The following is a 23303-nucleotide window of genomic DNA, read 5'->3' as shown; positions in this document are numbered from 1 at the left end:
CACCTTGTAGACGTGGTAAGAACATGTCCAGAGTGTGGTGTCACCTTGTACACGTCGTAAGAACATGTGCAGTTGTGTGGTGTCACCTTGTAGACGTGGTAAGAACATGTGCAGTTGTGTGGTGTCACCTTGTAGACGTGGTAAGAACATGTGCAGTTGTGTGGTGTCACCTTGTAGACGTGGTAAGAACATGTCCAGAGTGTGGTGTCACCTTGTACACGTCGTAAGAACATGTGCAGTTGTGTGGTGTCACCTTGTAGACGTGGTAAGAACATGTGCAGTTGTGTGGTGTCACCTTGTAGACGTGGTAAGAACATGTGCAGTTGTGTGGTGTCACCTTGTAGACGTGGTAAGAACATGTCCAGAGTGTGGTGTCACCTTGTACACGTCGTAAGAACATGTGCAATTGTGTGGTGTCACCTTGTAGACGTGGTAAGAACATGTGCAGTTGTGTGGTGTCACCTTGTAGACGTGGTAAGAACATGTGCAGTTGTGTGGTGTCACCTTGTAGACGTGGTAAGAACATGTGCAGTTGTGTGGTGTCACCTTGTACACGTGGTAAGAACATGTCCAGAGTGTGGTGTCACCTTGTAGACGTGGTAAGAACATGTGCAGTTGTGTGGTGTCACCTTGTAGACATGGTAAGAACATGTGCAGTTGTGTGGTGTCACCTTGTAGACGTGTTAAGAACATGTGCAGTTGTGTGGTGTCACCTTGTAGACGTGGTAAGAACATGTGCAGTTGTGTGGTGTCACCTTGTAGACGTGGTAAGAACATGTGCAGTTGTGTGGTGTCACCTTGTAGACGTGGTAAGAACATGTGCAGTTGTGTGGTGTCACCTTGTAGATGTGGTAAGAACATGTGCAGTTGTGTGGTGTCACCTTGTACACGTCGTAAGAACATGTCCAGAGTGTGGTGTCACCTTGTAGACGTGTTAAGAACATGTGCAGTTGCGTGGTGTCACCTTGTAGACGTGTTAAGACCATGTGCAGTTGTGTGGTGTCACCTTGTAGACGTGGTAAGAACATGTTCAGTTGTGTGGTGTCACCTTGTAGACGTGGTAAGAACATGGGCAGTTGTGTGGTGTCACCTTGTAGACGTGTTAAGAACATGTGCAGTTGTGTGGTGTCACCTTGTAGATGTGGTAAGAACATGGGCAGTTGCGTGGTGTCACCTTGTAGACGTGTTAAGAACATGTGCAGTTGTGTGGTGTCACCTTGTAGACGTAGTAAGAACATGTGCAGTTGTGTGGTGTCACCTTGTAGACGTGGTAAGAACATGTCCAGAGTGTGGTGTCACCTTGTAGACGTGTTAAGAACATGTGCAGTTGCGTGGTGTCACCTTGTAGACGTGGTAAGAACTTGTGTGGTGTCACCTTGTAGACGTGGTAAGAACATGTGCAGTTGTGTGGTGTCACCTTGTAGACGTGGTAAGAACATGTGCAGTTGTGTGGTGTCACCTTGTAGACGTAGTAAGAACATGTGCAGTTGTGTGGTGTCACCTTGTAGACGTAGTAAGAACATGTGCAGTTGTGTGGTGTCACCTTGTAGACGTGGTAAGAACATGTCCAGAGTGTGGTGTCACCTTGTAGACGTGTTAAGAACATGTGCAGTTGCGTGGTGTCACCTTGTAGACGTGGTAAGAACTTGTGTGGTGTCACCTTGTAGACGTGGTAAGAACATGTGCAGTTGTGTGGTGTCACCTTGTAGACGTGGTAAGAACATGTGCAGTTGTGTGGTGTCACCTTGTAGACGTGGTAAGAACATGTGCAGTTGTGTGGTGTCACCTTGTAGACGTGGTAAGAACATGTGCAGTTGTGTGGTGTCACCTTGTAGACGTGGTAAGAACATGTGCAGTTGTGTGGTGTCACCTTGTAGACGTCGTAAGAGTCGATGCGTGTGTCAAAGCAGAGGTAGAGGTTGTTGAGCATGCCCACCACCTGCAGAGGAGTGCAGGAGGCTGAGATGGACGTGAAGCCAACAATGTCCGAGAAGAAAATGGTCACCTGGAATAGAAGAGAGGACTTTTTCTTAACACTCACTTCAATTTGAGTCGGTTATCGTAGCTTTTGTTTGTAACCAAAAATGAGATGAAAAAGACAACCTGATGCCATAATAATATCGGATATTGGTCCAAAAGCAACAAAACACCTAAATGTCCTCCAAGAAGCACATTAGTTCTTGTATTTTAGTCATTTACAAAAGGTGAACATGCTAAGCTACAGGCGACTAGGAGCTAGCAGCTACACCGCAGCCAAGCACACAATAGCACACAAGCTAGACATACGTGAGCGTAATAGAACAATATTGCAGTGTAAAACAGCACACAAAAAAAGTACTGGTTTCCAATCCTCGTCATGAGCTTCATTTAATGAGGTACTGTGGCCACTAGGTGTCGCCAAAAACAATTAGCACTCCACTTCAACTTAAAGACAGTATAGGTCCATTCCAGAAGATAAATAATGAATAGGTTAGTGTTTTTGTATGCTTACTGTTGTTCTCTGTTTGGCTCATTTCACTTCATCAAACATTTTCTAACATTCCACACGACTAAGTATAATATATAAATAATACAAACCCTGTTTCCATATGAGTTGGGAAATTGAGTTAGATGTAAATATAAACGGAATACAATGATTTGCAAATCCTTTTCAAGCCATATTCAGTTGAATATGCTACAAAGACAACATATTTGATGTTCAAACTCATAAACTTTATTTTTTTTATGCTTAGAATTTCATGGCTGCAACACGTGCCAAAGTAGTTGGGAAAGGGCATGTTCACCACTGTGTTACATCACCTTTCCTTTTAACAACACTCAATAAACGATTGGGATCTGAGGAAACTAATTGTTGAAGCTTTGAAAGTGGAATTCTTTCCCATTCTTGTTTTATGTAGAGCTTCAGTCGTTCAACAGTCCGGGGTCTCCGCTGTCGTATTTTACGCTTCATAATGCGCCACACATTTTCCATGGGAGACAGGTCTGGACTGCAGGCGGTCCAGGAAAGTACCCGCACTCTTTTTTTTTTACGAAGCCACGCTGTTGTAACACGTGCTGAATGTGGCTTGGCATTGTCTTGCTGAAATAAGCAGGGGCGTCCATGAAAAAGATGGCGCTTAGATGGCAGCATATGTTGTTCCAAAACCTGTATGTACCTTTCAGCATTAATGGTGCCTTCACAGATGTGTAAGTTACCCATGCCTTGGCCACTAATGCACCCCCATACCATCACACATGCTGCCTTTTACACTTTGCGTTGATAACAGTCTGGATGGTTCGCTTCCCCTTTAGTCCGAATGACACGATGTGGAATATTTCCAAAAACAATTTGAAATGTGGACTCGTCAGACCACAGAACACTTTTCCACTTTGCATGAGTCCATCTTAGATGATCTCGGGCCCAGAGAAGCCGGCGGCGTTTCTGGGTGTTGTTGATAAATGGCTTTGGCTTTGCATAGTAGAGCTTTAACTTGCACTTACAGATGTAGCGACCAACTGTATTTAGTGACAGTGGTTTTCTGAAGTGTTCCTGAGCCCATGTGGTGATATCCTTTAGAGATTGATGTCGGTTTTTGATACAGTGCCGTCTGAGGGATGGAAGGTCACGGTCATTCAATGTTGGTTTCCGGCCATGCCGCTTACGTGGAGTGATTTCTCCACATTCTCTGAACCTTTTGATGATATTATGGAGCGTAGATGTTGAAATCCCTCAATTTCTTGCAATTGCACTTTGAGAAACGTTGTTCTTAAACTGTTTGACTATTTGCTCACGCAGTTGTGGACAAAGGGGTGTACCTCGCCCCATCCTTTCTTGTGAAAGACTGAGCATTTTTTGGGGAAGCTGTTTTTATACCCAATCATGGCACCCACCTGTTCCCAAATAGCCTGCACACCTGTGGGATGTTCCAAATAAGTGTTTGATGAGCATTCCTCAACTTTATCAGTATTTATTGCCACCTTTCCCAACTTCTTTGTCACGTGTTGCTGCCATCAAATTCTAAAGTTAATGATTATTTGCACAAGAACATCAAATATGTTGTCTTTGTAGCATATTCAACTGAATATGGCTTGAAAAGGATTTGCAAATCATTGTATTCCGTTTATATTTACATCTAACACAATTTCCCAACTCATATGGAAACGGGGTTTGTATATAAATGATACAAGTGTGAATGATTCCTGCCGATATCGTATCAGATCCATATTGGTATGTTCAAAGCTCCGATATCGCAAGTCCATCCATCCATCCATCCGTCTTCTTCCGCTTATCCGAGGTCGGGTCGCGGGGGCAGCAGCCTAAGCAGGGAAGCCCAGACTTCCCTCTCCCCAGCCACTTCGTCCAGCTCTTCCTGTGGGACCCCGAGGCGTTCCCAGGCCAGCCGGGAGACATAGTCTTCCCAACGTGTCCTGGGTCTTCCCCGCGGCCTCCTACCGGTGGGACGTGCCCTAAACACCTCCCTAGGGAGGCGTTCGGGTGGCATCCTGACCAGATGCCCGAACCACCTCATCTGGCTCCTCTCCATGTGGAGGAGCAGCGGCTTTACTTTGAGCTCCCCCCGGATGACAGAGCTTCTCACCCTATCTCTAAGGGAGAGCCCCGCCACCCGGCGGAGGAAACTCATTTGGGCCGCTTGTACCCGTGATCTTGTCCTTTCGGTCATAACCCAAAGCTCATGACCATAGGTGAGGATGGGAACGTAGATCGACCGGTAAATTGAGAGCTTTGCCTTCCGGCTCAGCTCCTTCTTCACCACAACGGATCGATACAGCGTCCGCATTACTGAAGACGCCGCACCGATCCGCCTGTCGATCTCACGATCCACTCTTCCATCACTCGTGAACAAGACTCCGAGGTACTTGAACTCCTCCACTTGGGGCAAGATCTCCTCCCCAACCCGGAGATGGCACTCCACCCTTTTCCGGGCGAGAACCATGGACTGGGACTTGGAGGTGCTGATTCTCATCCCAGTCGCTTCACACTCGGCTGCGAACCGATCCAGTGAGAGCTGAAGATCCTGGCCAGATGAAGCCATCAGGACCACATCATCTGCAAAAAGCAGAGACCTAATCCTGCAGCCACCAAACCAGATCCCCTCAACGCCTTGACTGCGCCTAGAAATTCTGTCCATAAAGGTTATGAACAGAATGGGTGACAAAGGGCAGCCTTGGCGGAGTCCAACCCTCACTGGAAACGTGTCCGACTTACTGCCGGCAATGCGGACCAAGCTCTGGCACTGATCATACAGGGAGCGGACCGCCACAATCAGACAGTCCGATACCCCATACTCTCTGAGCACTCCCCACAGGACTTCCCGAGGGACACGGTCGAATGCCTTCTCCAAGTCCACAAAACACATGTAGACTGGTTGGGCAAACTCCCATGCACCCTCAAGGACCCTGCCCAGAGTATAGAGCTGGTCCACAGTTCCACGACCAGGACGAAAACCACACTGTTCCTCCTGAATCCGAGTTTCGACTATCCGGCGTAGCCTCCTCTCCAGTACACCTGAATAGACCTTACCGGGAAGGCTGAGGAGTGTGATCCCACGATAGTTAGAACACACCCTCCGGTTCCCCTTCTTAAAGAGAGGAACCACCACCCCGGTCTGCCAATCCAGAGGTACCGCCCCCGATGTCCACGCGATGCTGCAGAGTCTTGTCAACCAAGATAGCCCCACAGCATCCAGAGCCTTAAAGAACTCCGGGCGGATCTCATCCACCCCCGGGGCCTTGCCACCGAGGAGCTTTTTAACTACCTCAGCAACCTCAGCCCCAGAAATAGGAGAGCCCACCACAGATTCCCCAGGCACTGCTTCCTCATAGGAAGACGTGTTGGTGGGATTGAGGAGGTCTTCGAAGTATTCCCTCCACCGATCCACAACATCCGCAGTCGAGGTCAGCAGAACACCATCCTCACCATACACGGTGTTGATAGTGCACTATCGCAAGTGAGCTCCCTAATAATTTGTTGTAAGAATTTTGGAGTGAATGCGAATTTTCAGAATTCCACATGAGTTTGAAACGGAGGCCCCTCCCCCCATCCTCCCTGAGGAGTGTTTTGGCCCCAGCTTTATCAAACCTCTTCAATAAGCCAAAGGCAACGTTCAGCCATCACACCTTTTATCTTCTGATGAATATGAAGCAGGGCAATTACAGGCAATTATGTCCACAATAGCTACAAAGGCAGCGTCCATTCTGCAGAGAGCGTGCTCAGCGTGTTTGTTTCTCCTCCATTTCAGGGAGACAAACAAACAAAAAGCATGCGTTAAAAGCTGCTGTACGGCTTCACAATGATATATTATGATCTATGTGTAGTATCGCACTACTATTTAATAAAAAAATACTCTGTTTGAAAAGTACCGCTTCCCCATATTTGTTTCTATTTTCTTTTTAACGGGCGTGACAAGGCGTCGTCACGTGCTGACATTGCTGCTTTTAGGAGCAGAGGAGCATGTTGGGCAGCGCACACACACAGAGTACTTACAAGCAGACACAGTGTGTAGACAGAAAAGGGAGAATGGACGCATTTTGGTGTAAAAAGTCAAGATAAAGGTGAAGTTATAACACTGAAACACCCTCAGGAAGAGATGCTTTATGACATGGCTAACATCCATCCACAGTGTTTTAGCTACTTCTAAATCACTAATCCTGGCCTCCATGGCGACAAATAAAATAAGCTTCTCACAAGTATCATTATCACTGGAGGACGAGGAATATCTAAACATGCTTCACTACACACCGTAGGAGGATACAATAGCTCACCACCGTCACAATGTAAACAAATGCCATGGGTGGATCTACACCTGACATCCACTGTAATGATACCAAGTACAAGAGTGTATCTAGTCGATACTACTATGATTACATCGATATTTATATGATCTTTTTTCCTTTTTTGTAAATGTATACTATGTTTATAAAGTGAGTAAATATGTCCCTGGACACATGAGGACTTTGAATATGACCAATGTATGATCCTGTAACTACTTGGTATCACATCCATACCTAAATGTGTGGTATCATCCAAAACTAATGTCAAGTATCAAAGAAGAGAAGAATAAGTGATTATTACATTTGAACAGAAGTGTAGATAGAACATGTTAAAAGAGAAAATAAGCAGATATTAACAGTAAATGAACAAGTAGATTAATAATCATTTTTTACAGTTTGTCCCTCATAATGTGTATAAAATAATAGGTGTATAAATGACACAATATGTTACTGCATACGACTAATTAGGAGTCTTTGTTTGTTTACTTACTACTAAAAGACAAGTTGTCTATTTTATTGAAGGACTAAATGACAATAATAAACATATGTTTCATGTACTCTAAGACTTTTTGTTACAATAAAGACAATAATGACATTTTTTGTGGTCCCCTTTATTTAGAAAAGTACCGAAATACATTCTGGTACCGGTACAAGTACCAAAATACTGACACTGGATTATTACTCAAGGACACAACTCACAATAAAAAATGCTGGATCTGCAAAAAAAAAAAAAAGGGCTTCCTGAGCCAGATATAAAAATGCTACTGATTAGCATTAGCGATTTTACATGGCAATTTTATCAGCTGCAAGTGTGTTAATGAAAACTCCAACTAAGATGCATGTTACAATCAAACAGCTGGTGTGTATTAACTTACAGTGTGGACACTTTGTAGGGCGCAACAAAAGACAAGACATCCACCTTAATGGCAAAGACTACTTCCTGACTACGCAAACTGAAATGAATGCAAAGTAATCAGCTGACTGGAAGTATGGAAGCAAGGTTGGTTGCATGAACAAAGTCTCTCTGGTAACACAGGAAGTGATCAGTGATCGGTGGGAGGGGCATGCTGACAGCCAATCAGGTGACAGTATCAACTATCATTCTTTGCATGGAGTGAGAAGAGGAAGTCAACATGAAGAAAAGACGAAAAGTCACCTGGACAGTTTGGCATTTTTTGCGATACGGACCATAGTCAGACCAATGTGGTGTGTAAATGATACAATGAATTAGAATATTTGTATCTGTCTTACCTTTTAGTGCACTGTGAAAACTGCAATATGAATATTTGTATCTGTCTTACCTTTTAGTGCACTGCGAAAACTGCAATATGAATATTTGTATCTGTCTTACCTTTTAGTGCACTGTGAAAACTGCAATATGAATATTTGTATCTGTCTTACCTTTTAGTGCACTGTGAAAACTGCAATATGAATATTTGTATCTGTCTTACCTTTTAGTGCACTGTGAAAACTGCAATATGAATATTTGTATCTGTCTTACCTTTTAGTGCACTGCGAAAACTGCAATATGGGCATCAACACATTTATTTTTGGCTCGTCTTTTGGACTATTTTTGCTTACTGTCTGTCCAGCTTTGCTCAAGTAAACACGCTGCAGAACTGCATGTATCGCACATGATATCACACACAAGTAAACACGCTGCAGGACTGCATGTATCACACATGATATCACACACAAGTAAAGACGCTGCAGGACTGCATGTATCGCACATGATATCACACACAAGTAAACACGCTGCAGAACTGCATGTATCACACATGATATCACACACAAGTATACACGCTGCAGGACTGCTTGTATCACACATGATATCACACACAAGTAAACACGCTGCAGGACTGCTTGTATCGCACATGATATCACACACAAGTAAACACGCTGCAGGACTGCATGTATCGCACATGATATCACACACAAGTAAACACGCTGCAGGACTACATGTATCGCACATGATATCACACACAAGTAAACACGCTGCAGGACTGCATGTATCGCACATGATATCACACACATGTAAACACGCTGCAGGACTGCATGTATCGCACATGATATCACACACATGTAAACACGCTGCAGGACTGCATGTATCGCACATGATATCACACACATGTAAACACGCTGCAGGACTGCATGTATCGCACATGATATCACACACAAGTAAACACGCTGCAGGACTGCATGTATCGCGCATGATATCACACACAAGTAAACACGCTGCAGGACTACATGTATCGCACATGATATCACACACAAGTAAACACGCTGCAGGACTGCATGTATCGCACATGATATCACACACATGTAAACACGCTGCAGGACTGCTTGTATCGCACATGATATCACACACACGTAAACACACTGCAGGACTGCTTGTATCGCACATGATATCGCACACAAGTAAACACGCTGCAGGACTGCATGTATCGCACATGATATCACACACTGCAGAACTGCATGTATCGCACATGATATCACACACAAGTAAACACGCTGCAGGACTGCATGTATCGCACATGATATCACACACAAGTAAACACGCTGCAGGACTGCATGTATCGCACATGATATCACACGCTGCAGAACTGCATGTATCGCACATGATATCACACACAAGTAAACACGCTGCAGGACTGCATGTATCGCACATGATATCACACACAAGTAAACACGCTGCAGGACTGCATGTATCGCACATGATATCACACGCTGCAGAACTGCATGTATCGCACATGATATCGCACACAAGTAAACACGCTGCAGGACTGCTTGTATCGCACATGATATCACACACAAGTAAACACGCTGCAGGACTGCATGTATCGCACATGATATCACACACAGGTAAACATGCTGCAGGACTGCATGTATCGCACATGATATCACACACAAGTAAACACGCTGCAGGACTGCATGTATCACACATGATATCACACACAAGTAAACACGCTGCAGGACTGCATGTATCGCACATGATATCACACACAAGTAAACACGCTGCAGGACTGCATGTATCGCACATGATATCACACACAAGTAAACACGCTGCAGGACTGCATGTATCGCACATGATATCACACGCTGCAGAACTGCATGTATCGCACATGATATCACACACAAGTAAACACGCTGCAGGACTGCATGTATCGCACATGATATCACACACAAGTAAACACGCTGCAGGACTGCATGTATCGCACATGATATCACACGCTGCAGAACTGCATGTATCGCACATGATATCGCACACAAGTAAACACGCTGCAGGACTGCTTGTATCGCACATGATATCACACACAAGTAAACACGCTGCAGGACTGCATGTATCGCACAGGATATCGCACACAAGTAAACACGCTGCAGAACTGCATGTATCGCACATGATATCACACACAAGTAAACACGCTGCAGGACTGCATGTATCGCACATGATATCACACACAAGTAAACACGCTGCAGAACTGCATGTATCGCACATGATATCACACACAAGTAAACACGCTGCAGGACTGCATGTATCGCACATGATATCGCACACAAGTAAACACGCTGCAGGACTGCATGTATCGCACATGATATCGCACACAAGTAAACACGCTGCAGGACTGCATGTATCGCACATGATATCACACACAAGTAAACACGCTGCAGGACTGCATGTATCGCACATGATATCACACACAAGTAAACACGCTGCAGGACTGCATGTATCGCACATGATATCACACACAAGTAAACACGCTGCAGGACTGCTTGTATCGCACATGATATCACACACAAGTAAACACGCTGCAGGACTGCATGTATCGCACATGATATCACACACAGGTAAACATGCTGCAGGACTGCATGTATCGCACATGATATCACACACAAGTAAACACGCTGCAGGACTGCATGTATCACACATGATATCACACACAAGTAAACACGCTGCAGGACTGCATGTATCGCACATGATATCACACACAAGTAAACACGCTGCAGGACTGCTTGTATCGCACATGATATCACACACAAGTAAACACGCTGCAGAACTGCATGTATCACACGATATCACACACAAGTAAACACGCTGCAGGACTGCTTGTATCGCACATGAAATCACACACAAGTAAACACGCTGCAGGACTGCATGTATCGCACATGATATCGCACACAAGTAAACACGCTGCAGGACCGCTTGTATCGCACATAATATCACACACAAGTAAACACGCTGCAGGACTGCATGTATTGCACGATATCACACACAAGTAACACGCTGCAGGACTGCATGTATCGCACATGATGTCACACACAAGTAAACACGCTGCAGGACTGCATGTATCGCACATGATATCACACACAAGTAAACACGCTGCAGGACTGCTTGTATCGCACATGATATCGCACACAAGTAAACACGCTGCAGGACTGCTTGTATCGCACATGATATCGCACAGAAGTAAACACGCTGCAGGACTGCATGTATCGCACATGATATCGCACACAAGTAAACACGCTGCAGGACTGCTTGTATCGCACATGAAATCACACACAAGTAAACACGCTGCAGGACTGCATGTATCGCACATGATATCGCACACAAGTAAACACGCTGCAGGACCGCTTGTATCGCACATAATATCACACACAAGTAAACACGCTGCAGGACTGCATGTATTGCACGATATCACACACAAGTAACACGCTGCAGGACTGCATGTATCGCACATGATATCACACACAAGTAAACACGCTGCAGGACTGCATGTATCGCACATGATATCACACACAAGTAAACACGCTGCAGGACTGCTTGTATCGCACATGATATCGCACACAAGTAAACACGCTGCAGGACTGCTTGTATCGCACATGATATCGCACACAAGTAAACACGCTGCAGGACTGCTTGTATCGCACATGATATCGCACACAAGTAAACACGCTGCAGGACTGCTTGTATCGCACATGAAATCACACACAAGTAAACACGCTGCAGGACTGCATGTATCTCACATGATATCACACACAAGTAAACACGCTGCAGGACCGCTTGTATCGCACATAATATCACACACAAGTAAACACGCTGCAGGACTGCATGTATTGCACGATATCACACACAAGTAACACGCTGCAGGACTGCATGTATCGCACATGATATCGCACACAAGTAAACACGCTGCAGAACTGCATGTATCGCACATGATATCACACACAAGTAAACACGCTGCAGGACAGCATGTATCGCACATGATATCGCACACAAGTAAACACGCTGCAGGACTGCTTGTATCGCACATGATATCACACACAAGTAAACACACTGCAGGACTGCATGTATCGCACATGATATCACACGCTGCAGAACTGCATGTATCGCACATGATATCACACGCTGCAGAACTGCATGTATCGCACATGATATCACACACAAGTAAACACGCTGCAGAACTGCATGTATTGCACATGATATCACACGCTGCAGAACTGCATGTATTGCACATGATATCACACGCTGCAGAACTGCATGTATCGCACATGATATCACACACAAGTAAACACGCTGCAGGACTACATGTATCGCACATGATATCACACACAAGTAAACACGCTGCAGAACTGCATGTATCACACATGATATCACACACAAGTAAACACGCTGCAGAACTGCATGTATCACACATGATATCACACACAAGTAAACACGCTGCAGAACTGCATGTATCACACATGATATCACACACAAGTAAACACGCTGCAGAACTGCATGTATCATACATGATATCACACACAAGTAAACACGCTGCAGGACTGCTTGTATCGCACATGATATCACACACAAGTAAACACGCTGCAGAACTGCATGTATCGCACGATATCACACACAAGTAAACACGCTGCAGGACTGCTTGTATCGCACATGATATCACACACAAGTAAACACGCTGCAGGACTGCATGTATCGCACATGATATCGCACACAAGTAAACACGCTGCAGAACTGCTTGTATCACACATGAAATCACACACAAGTAAACACGCTGCAGAACTGCATGTATCGCACATGATGTCACACACAAGTAAACACGCTGCAGAACTGCATGTATCGCACATGATATCACACACAAGTAAACACGCTGCAGAACTGCATGTATCACACGATATCACACACAAGTAAACACGCTGCAGGACTACATGTATCGCACATGATATCGCACACAAGTAAACACGCTGCAGAACTGCATGTATCACACGATATCACACACAAGTAAACACGCTGCAGAACTGCATGTATCGCACATGATATCACACACAAGTAAACACGCTGTAGAACTGCATGTATCGCACATGATATCACACACAAGTAAACATGCTGCAGAACTGCATGTATCGCACATGATATCACACACAAGTAAACACGCTGCAGAACTGCATGTATCGCACGATATCACACACAAGTAAACACGCTGCAGGACTACATGTATCGCACATGATATCGCACACAAGTAAACACGCTGCAGGACTGCTTGTATCGCACATGATATCACAAAAGTAAACACGCTGCAGGACTGCTTGTATCGCACATGATATCGCACACAAGTAAACACGCTGCAGGACTGCTTGTATCGCACATGATATCACACACAAGTAAACACGCTGCAGGACTACATGTATCGCACATGAAATCACACACAAGTAAACACGCTGCAGGACTGCATGTATCGCACATGATATCACACACAAGTAAACACGCTGCAGGACTGCATGTATCGCACATGATATCACACACAAGTAAACACGCTGCAGAACTGCATGTATCACACATGATATCACACACAAGTAAACACGCTGCAGAACTGCATGTATCGCACATGATATCACACACAAGTAAACACGCTGCAGAACTACATGTATCGCACATGGTATCACACACAAGTAAACACACTGCAGGACTGCATGTATCGCACATGATATCACACACATGTAAACACGCTGCAGAACTGCATGTATCACAGGATATCACACACAAGTAAACACGCTGCAGAACTACATGTATCGCACATGGTATCACACACAAGTAAACACACTGCAGGACTGCATGTATCGCACATTATATCACACACATGTAAACACGCTGCAGGACTGCTTGTATCGCACATGATATCACACACAAGTAAACACACTGCAGGACTGCATGTATCGCACATGATATCACACACAAGTAAACACGCTGCAGGACTGCATGTATCGCACATGATATCACACACAAGTAAACACGCTGCAGGACTGCATGTATCGCACATGATATCACACACAAGTAAACACGCTGCAGGACTGCATGTATCGCACATGATATCGCACACAAGTAAACACGCTGCAGGACTGCTTGTATCGCACATGAAATCACACACAAGTAAACACGCTGCAGGACTGCATGTATCGCACGATATCACACACAAGTAAACACGCTGCAGGACTGCTTGTATCACACATGATATCACACACAAGTAAACACGTTGCAGGACTGCATGTATCGCACATGATATCACACACAAGTAAACATGCTGCAGGACTGCATGTATCGCACATGATATCACACACAAGTAAACACGCTGCAGGACTGCATGTATCGCACATAATATCACACACAAGTAAACACGCTGCAGGACTGCTTGTATCGCACATGATATCACACACAAGTAAACATGCTGCAGGACTGCATGTATCGCACATGATATCGCACACAAGTAAACATGCTGCAGGACTGCTTGTATCGCACATGATATCACACACAAGTAAACACGCTGCAGGACTGCATGTATCGCACAGGATATCACACACAAGTAAACACGCTGCAGGACTGCTTGTATCGCACGATATCACACACAAGTAAACACGCTGCAGGACTGCATGTATCGCACATGATATCACACACAAGTAAACACGCTGCAGGACTGCATGTATCGCACATGATATCACACACAAGTAAACACGCTGCAGGACTGCATGTATCGCACATGATATCACACACAAGTAAACACGCTGCAGGACTGCATGTATCGCACATGATATCACACACAAGTAAACATGCTGCAGGACTGCATGTATCGCACATGATATCGCACACAAGTAAACATGCTGCAGGACTGCTTGTATCGCACATGATATCACACACAAGTAAACACGCTGCAGGACTGCATGTATCGCACAGGATATCACACACAAGTAAACACGCTGCAGGATTGCTTGTATCGCACGATATCACACACAAGTAAACACGCTGCAGGACTGCATGTATCGCACATGATATCACACACAAGTAAACACGCTGCAGGACTGCATGTATCGCACATGATATCACACACAAGTAAACACGCTGCAGTACTGCATGTATCGCACATGATATCACACACAAGTAAACACGCTGCAGGACTGCATGTATCGCACATGATATCACACACAAGTAAACACGCTGCAGTACTGCATGTATCGCACACGATATCACACACAAGTAAACACGCTGCAGGACTGCATGTATCGCACATGATATCACACACAAGTAAACACGCTGCAGGACTGCATGTATCGCACATGATATCGCACACAAGTAAACACGCTGCAGGACTGCTTGTATCGCACATGATATCACACACAAGTAAACACGCTGCAGGACTGCTTGTATCGCACATGATATCACACACAAGTAAACACGCTGCAGGACTGCATGTATCGCACATGATATCACACACAAGTAAACACGCTGCAGGACTGCATGTATCGCACATGATATCACACACAAGTAAACACGCTGCAGAACTGAATGTATCGCACGATATCACACACAAGTAAACACGCTGCAGGACTGCATGTATCGCACATGATATCACACACAAGTAAACACGCTGCAGAACTGCATGTATCACACATGATATCACACACAAGTAAACACGCTGCAGAACTGCATGTATCGCACATGATATCACACACAAGTAAACACGCTGCAGAACTACATGTATCGCACATGGTATCACACACAAGTAAACACACTGCAGGACTGCATGTATCGCACATGATATCACACACATGTAAACACGCTGCAGAACTGCATGTATCACAGGATATCACACACAAGTAAACACGCTGCAGAACTACATGTATCGCACATGGTATCACACACAAGTAAACACACTGCAGGACTGCATGTATCGCACATTATATCACACACATGTAAACACGCTGCAGGACTGCTTGTATCGCACATGATATCACACACAAGTAAACACACTGCAGGACTGCATGTATCGCACATGATATCACACACAAGTAAACACGCTGCAGGACTTTATGTATCGCACATGATATCACACACAAGTAAACACGCTGCAGGACTGCATGTATCGCACATGATATCACACACAAGTAAACACGCTGCAGGACTGCATGTATCGCACATGATATCGCACACAAGTAAACACGCTGCAGGACTGCTTGTATCGCACATGAAATCACACACAAGTAAACACGCTGCAGGACTGCATGTATCGCATGATATCACACACAAGTAAACACGCTGCAGGACTGCTTGTATCACACATGATATCACACACAAGTAAACACGTTGCAGGACTGCATGTATCGCACATGATATCACACACAAGTAAACATGCTGCAGGACTGCATGTATCGCACATGATATCACACACAAGTAAACACGCTGCAGGACTGCATGTATCGCACATAATATCACACACAAGTAAACACGCTGCAGGACTGCTTGTATCGCACATGATATCACACACAAGTAAACATGCTGCAGGACTGCATGTATCGCACATGATATCGCACACAAGTAAACATGCTGCAGGACTGCTTGTATCGCACATGATATCACACACAAGTAAACACGCTGCAGGACTGCATGTATCGCACAGGATATCACACACAAGTAAACACGCTGCAGGACTGCTTGTATCGCACATTAAATCACACACAAGTAAACATGCTGCAGGACTGCTTGTATCGCACGATATCACACACAAGTAAACACGCTGCAGGACTGCATGTATCGCACATGATATCACACACAAGTAAACACGCTGCATGACTGCTTGTATCGAACATGATATCACACACAAGTAAACACGCTGCAGGGCTGCATGTATCGCACATGATATCACACACAAGTAAACACGCTGCAGAACTGCAAGTATCGCACGATATCACACACAAGTAAACACGCTGCATGTATCGCACATGATATCACACACAAGTAAACACGCTGCAGGACTGCATGTATCACACGATATCACACACAAGTAAACACGCTGCAGAACTACATGTATCGCACATGATATCACACACAAGTAAACACGCTGCAGGACTGCATGTATCGCACATGATATCACACACAAGTAAACACGCTGCAGGACTGCATGTATCGCACATGATATCACACACAAGTAAACACGCTGCAGGACTGCTTGTATCAAACATTTTACATGCATACTTTTTTAAAATTTAATTGATATCGGATCTATGTCAATACCGGATCAGGGCTCTCCTAGTACAGTATTAGGTAACCATAAGGCCGGGCCCTAGTACAGTATTTGGTAACCATAAGGCCGGGCCACCAGCTCTATTTCCCTGCTGTGGCCAGTGATGTTACTCAGGTGTACTACACTTTTCCACCACTTGTGGCAGTAATGACAATATCAAACAAACAGAAGAAGTTTTTAAAGCGCAAAAATGATGACTAAAGTGGTGAAATTGTATTTTCATTTGCAGTCAAATGTTTTTTTAAGAAACATAAATACGATATCATGAATATTATGGTCACAAACCTTCTCGTAGCTCTCGGCCTCCACGTGTTTATGGCGGCGGAGTTGTCTGGCTACGGTCTTGGGCAGCATTTGGTGCAGCAGGTCCTCGGCCAGTTGCCTCTGACGCCTCAAGTCCTCGGTCTTGTCCTTCAGTCTGCGGGCGTAGTCGTGTATCCACTCGGTCATCTGCTTGAAGGAGAACATGACCAGCGGGTAGCTGAGGCAGGCGATGGCCAGCAGGCTGATCTTCATGCTGAGGCGCGACGCCAAGGACCGAGACGCCTTCCTGAGTGCCGGCGCCGAGCGAGCAAACAGGCAGTGCTCCGTGTCCGTCAGAGCTCGGAGTCCAAGGCCTGACCCGGGTAGGTCTTTCCCCGGAGAGAGCTCCCACAGGTCGGTGTCCAGAAGGTGTTTGAAACGCCGGCTGGAGTTGAATTTCTGGTCGATGTTCTCCAACCAGCAGTCGTTGAGTTGTTCCGTCATGAGCGCCGCAAAGCTCAAGTGCTTCAACAAAAAACCCCACCTGTCCTGGAAGTCTGGTAGATCCAGCACGTGGGGGACGTCCATCAGCTGCTGGTTGAGTTCTTTGAATGTGAGCAGGAGTCTGGCAGCGAGAACATCCCTCCAGTTGGAGTCGCGTCTGGCTCTGGTCAAAGTATCTTCTACCGTTCCCCACATATCAAGAAGTCCTCCGATGAGCGCAGATAGGTCGCAGGTGTGGTTGTCACCTGTTCCAAGTAACCTGCCGACGGTCCTCGCCATCTCCTGGCAAAGTGCGCCTGTCTCGTCGTCGCACGGGAGCCCGTAGCCGTCGCCACCAGTCGCGGCATCACTGCAGAGGTCCCATGCCGAGACGTTGGCGTGGTCTTTCCCGAGCAGGCGGCGCGCGGCTTGAAGCTTACCGAGCAGGCGCAAGATGGCCGCCGTTCTGCAAGACGTGAGCTCGCCGTGAGCGGCCTGCGTGGAGTGGAGCAGGTGGAAGTTGGAGCCCAGGTCCATGGACACGGAGCCCAGCAGGGCCAGGAAGGACAGCAGGCAGGCCGTCAGAACCCGTCGAACAGTTCGCCCGCTGCCGGAGTCGGACAATATGGAACACCTGCAAGGAAGACCTTCAACTTTGACTTGTTGATCACATGATACCTGCCATAATCATTGCAACACCGCCATTTGTTTCTTGGTTTTGAACTTGTTCTAAAATACATTTTATGACTAGTGACCTCATCCATACCCCCAAAATCTCCCCAAATGAATCTCATTCGTTTGTGCTACAAACATTTGTTGTATAATTATTATAGTTTGTTTTTTTTCTCCTCTCTGAGCTGCCACCTTATCGTGGTAGAGGAGTTTGCGTGTCCCAATGATCCTAGGAGCTATGCTGTCCGGAGGGTTCTATGCCCCCTGGTAGGGTCTCCCAAGACAAACAGGTCCGAGGTGAGGGATCAGACAAAGGGCAGCTCGAAGACCTCGATGAAAAAGAAAAACAAAAGACTCAGATTTCCCTCGCCCGGGTCACCGGGGCTCCCCTCTGGAGCCAGGCCCATAGTTGGAGCACGATGGCGAGCGCCTGGTGGCCGGGCCTGTCAGTACAGCCTGAAAAGGCAACGTGGGTCCCCCCTCCAACGGGCTCACCACTCATGGGAGGGGCCATAGAGGTCGGGTGCAGTGTGAGCTGGGCGGCAGCCAAAGGCAGGGCACTTGGTGGTCTGGTCCTCGACTACATAAGCTAGCTCTTGGGACGTGGAACGTCACCTCGCTCGGGGGGGAAGGAGCCTGAGCTGGTGCGCAAGGTGGAGAAGTTCCGGTTTGATATAGTCGGACTCACTTCAATGCACAGCAAGGGCTCTGGAACCAGTTCTCTCGAGAGGGGCTGGACTCTCTTCCACTCTGGCGTTGCACGCAGTGAGAGGCGACGGTCTGGGGTGGCAATTCTTGTTGTCCCCCGGCTCAAAGCCTGCAAGTTCAACCCAGTGAACAAGAGGGTAGCTTTCCTCCACCTTCGGGTGGGGGAGACGGGTCCTGACAGTTGTTTGTGCTTACGCACCAAACAGCAGCTCGAATACCCACCCTTTTTGGATTCACTCGAGGGAGTACTGGAGAGTGCTCCCTCAGGTGATTCCCTTGTTCTGCAGGGGGACTTCAACGCTCATGTTGGCAACGACAGTGAAACCTGGAGAGGCGTGATTGGGAAGAATGGCCGCCCGGATCTGAACCTGAGTGGTGTTTTGTTATTGGACTTTTGTGCTCGTCACAAATCGTCCATAACCAACACCCTGTTCAAACATAAGGGTGTCCATATGTGCACTTGGCACCAGGACACCCTCGGCCGCAGTTCCATGATGGACTTTGTAGTTGTGTCATCGGATTTGCGGTCTCATGTTTGGACACTCGGGTGAGGAGAGGGGCGGAGCTTTCTACCGATCACCACCTGGTGGTGAGTTGGCTGCGATGGTAGGGGAGGATGCCGGACAGACCTGGCAAGCCCAAACGCATTGTGAGGGTCTGCTGAGAACGTCTGGCAGAGTCTCCTGTCAGAGAGAGTTTCAATTCCCACCTCCGGAAGAACTTTGAACATGTCACGAAGGAGATGCTGGACATTGAGTCCGAGTGGACCATGTTCCGCACCTCTATTGTCGAGGCGGCTGATTGGAGCTGTGGCCACAAGGTAGTTGGTGCCTGTCGTGGCGGTAATCCTAGAACCCGCTGCACCAGCGGCGAGGGATGCCGTCAAGCTGAAGAAAGAGTCCAATCAGGTCCTTTAGTCTCATGGGACTCCAGAGGCAGCTGACAGGTACCGACAGGCCAAGCGGTGTGCGGCTTCAGCGGTCGCGGAGGCAAAAACTCGGACATGGGAGGAGTTCGGGGAAGCCATGGAAAATCACTTCCGGATGGCTTTGAAGCGATTCTGGATCACCATCCGCCGCCTCAGGAAGGGGAAGCAGTGCACTGTCAACACCGTGTATGGTGAGGATGGTGTTCTGCTGACCTCGACTGCGGATGTTGTGGATCGGTGGAAGGAATACTTCGAAGACCTCTTCAATCCCACCAACACGTCTTCCTATGAGGAAGCAGTGCCTGGGGAATCTGTGGTGGGCTCTCCTATTTCTGGGGCTGAGGTTGCTGAGGTAGTTAAAAAGCTCCTCGGTGGCAAGGCCCCGGGGGTGGATGAGATCCGCCCGGAGTTCTTTAAGGCTCTGGATGCTGAGGGGCTGTCTTGGTTGACAAGACTCTGCAACATCGCGTGGACATCGGGGACGGTACCTCAGGATTGGCAGACCGGGGTGGTGGTTCCTCTCTTTAAGAAGGAGAACCGGAGGGTGTGTTCTAACTATCGTGGGATCACACTCCTCAGCCTTCCCGGTAAGGTCTATTCAGGTGTACTGGAGAGGAGGCTACGCCGGATAGTCCAACCTCGGATTCAGGATGAACAGTGTGGTTTTGGCTGGGGAGAGAGAAGTCTGGGCTTCTCCGCTTAGGCTGCTGCACCCGCGACCTCACCTCGGATAAGTGAAGGAAAATGGATGGATGGTATTACAGTTTTTATGTTATTAACGTGTTATTATTCATAACAGCCCCCCCACCTGGTCAAAATCTCCTCAAACTTGTTCAAACCTGCAAAAAAAAAAGATTGTCTAATAATTATAGTTTTGATGTTGTGGGGCTGGTTATGAATAATAAAACGTTAAAACGCACGGTGCGCCCCCTCCCTTCCCGTATCATGACTCTTTTTGGACGTCACCACATCAAAAAATCAACACAAGATGTCAAAACGGCCAAAACTGTCAGGTGCCCAGGGAAGAAAAAAGAGAAAAGAAGAGGAGGAGAAACGAGAAAAAGACAAGAGGTAGCAGGTAGGTAACGTTAGCCTACATGAAATGATTTGTCTGTTACAGAATGTGATAGTAACCTGGCTTTTTAGCATTAAGCTAATGTTACATGATTCGGCAATTGCTAATCAATAAATAGCTAGTTCTGTTTTAACGTCGGGTTAATATTGTGGAGGGGGCTAAATTGTTATGGAAAATAATAATGTAACGTTAGGTAATTACAGTACTCCCACCTTACATTCCTCAGGGACATTTGTATTAGATCTTTTAAGCAGGTGTTTTTTGTTTACATTGTTATTGCCTTCTGGTTAGCTAATGTTTGCCCTGCAGGTAATAGTCACTTTTCCACCCCTTTATATATTAGGTATAGTTGTAAGCCTAGTTGTTAAAGTGCACATCATTAATGTAAATTAAGCAATATGTATGTAAAAAATATTGTATTTCATATATTCATTTTTTATTTTTTGCATTCATTTATTTATTCATATTTTTTTTATCTTGTTAACTATTCTGATTGTTAATTTGCTTTCTTTAAGTAAAAAAAAAAGGTCAAAGACAAAGCTATTCGGTTTCTTGTGCGTATATACACTTCACTGCCGATGTGGGGGGGGCGCCACCTAAAATCTTGCCTAGGGCGCCAGATTGGTTAGGGCCGGGCCTGATGAACAATAACACGTTAGTAACATAACTATTCATTGTTAATAACATACAAACTATAATAGAAAAAGAACATTTGCAGCACAAATGTAGTTTTTATGTTAACGTTCATAATTTATATTCCAAATAATACATGGCGAGAATTGAGAATCCATTCTTCACCCCAACAATTCCAATTGAATGTTGAGTTGTGGTCAGATTGTAATATAACACACTTTGTAGTCTTTGTCTTTTTAGTCCTCACATTTGTTCACTTGTTTGACAACTTGGTAGGAAGAAAAAGGGGCCATTTGGCCCCTGGCTCACACTCACCTGCACGGCTGACAGTCGGCGGTCACATCCTGAGAGTTGGCCCTTGGAGCGACTCTCCTCCTCCTGATCAATCTTCTCTTCAAAGAAGCCGAGGACAAGGCCCCTAAGGCCCCCGAGGCCCCTGAGGCAAAGCACTCCCTTTTCATCAATTCCAGAGTCGACATGAGACAAACGTGCTGCAAAGATGACTTCTCACATCGCACAGGATGGATCGCTCGCCCTGCTGAAAAAAGCATAAAGACAGCCATAGCGCGGTGGTCGTTTCCGCTTCTGTGCTTCAAAATAAAAGCGTTAATTACTGATTTTGACTTACTCCAAACCTGTTTTAAAAGTACAACTTGCAAATAAAATACAATACACGTGTCTTATAATCTGATTATAAAAGAGTAGTCATTTACTTGTGACCAAGGTGTATGTGATCAGTTATAAAACATTTTTTTTAAAGAATATAGCAGATTGTCATCATATAAAACAGAGAAAAACATGCTGCTAAGAAATGAATTAAGTTACATTTTACAATTTCAAAACATTTTCTCGTATGTTTTTAAGCTTCAATTTTGAATGCCGGAAGTTGTGCTTACATGAATTGGGCGATAGTGAACATTTTAGGATCAATTCGATATTAAACACTAGACAAGTATTGCCAATATGTTCAAGATGCTTAAATAATTTTGTCATTTTTGGCCTTACTAGTGTTACAAGACGAATATTTTACACAAAATAAACACCAAATAAATATTTCATTCTTTTTTTTATTTAACTTGTTTGTTGGGAATTACCATCATTTGAAATAATAACGCTGTCGAAATAATATGCTTTTTTTTTTTTTTTAATTGTTCGAACAAAATAGTGCAAACTAACTAAAACCACAACAAAAACAATTACGGGAGTTTGTCAACAATATTAGCAA

The 23303-nt window shown here is 45.7% G+C and overlaps 1 protein-coding gene across 1 annotated transcript in view; it reads right to left on the bottom strand.

Moving 5' to 3' along the window:
• Positions 1–23303, bottom strand: part of LOC133614767 (uncharacterized) — a gene marked incomplete at its 3' end in the record, with an annotated part of 38246 nt that overhangs the window by 6038 nt on the left and 8905 nt on the right. Inside the window, exons 5-7 of the mRNA XM_072912824.1 lie at positions 22394–22514; positions 17622–18740; positions 1871–2005 (exon numbers count right to left, since the gene is read on the bottom strand). Coding sequence (XP_072768925.1) covers positions 1871–2005; positions 17622–18740; positions 22394–22514 — 1375 coding nt within the window. The remainder of the gene's footprint in view (positions 1–1870; positions 2006–17621; positions 18741–22393; positions 22515–23303) is intronic.

Source organism: Nerophis lumbriciformis, linkage group LG01, assembly GCF_033978685.3.
Source record: "Nerophis lumbriciformis linkage group LG01, RoL_Nlum_v2.1, whole genome shotgun sequence".
NCBI classification, from domain to species: domain Eukaryota; kingdom Metazoa; phylum Chordata; class Actinopteri; order Syngnathiformes; family Syngnathidae; genus Nerophis; species Nerophis lumbriciformis.
The sequence above is the reverse complement of the archived record's forward strand: the minus strand, read 5'-3'. Positions and strand labels throughout refer to the sequence as shown.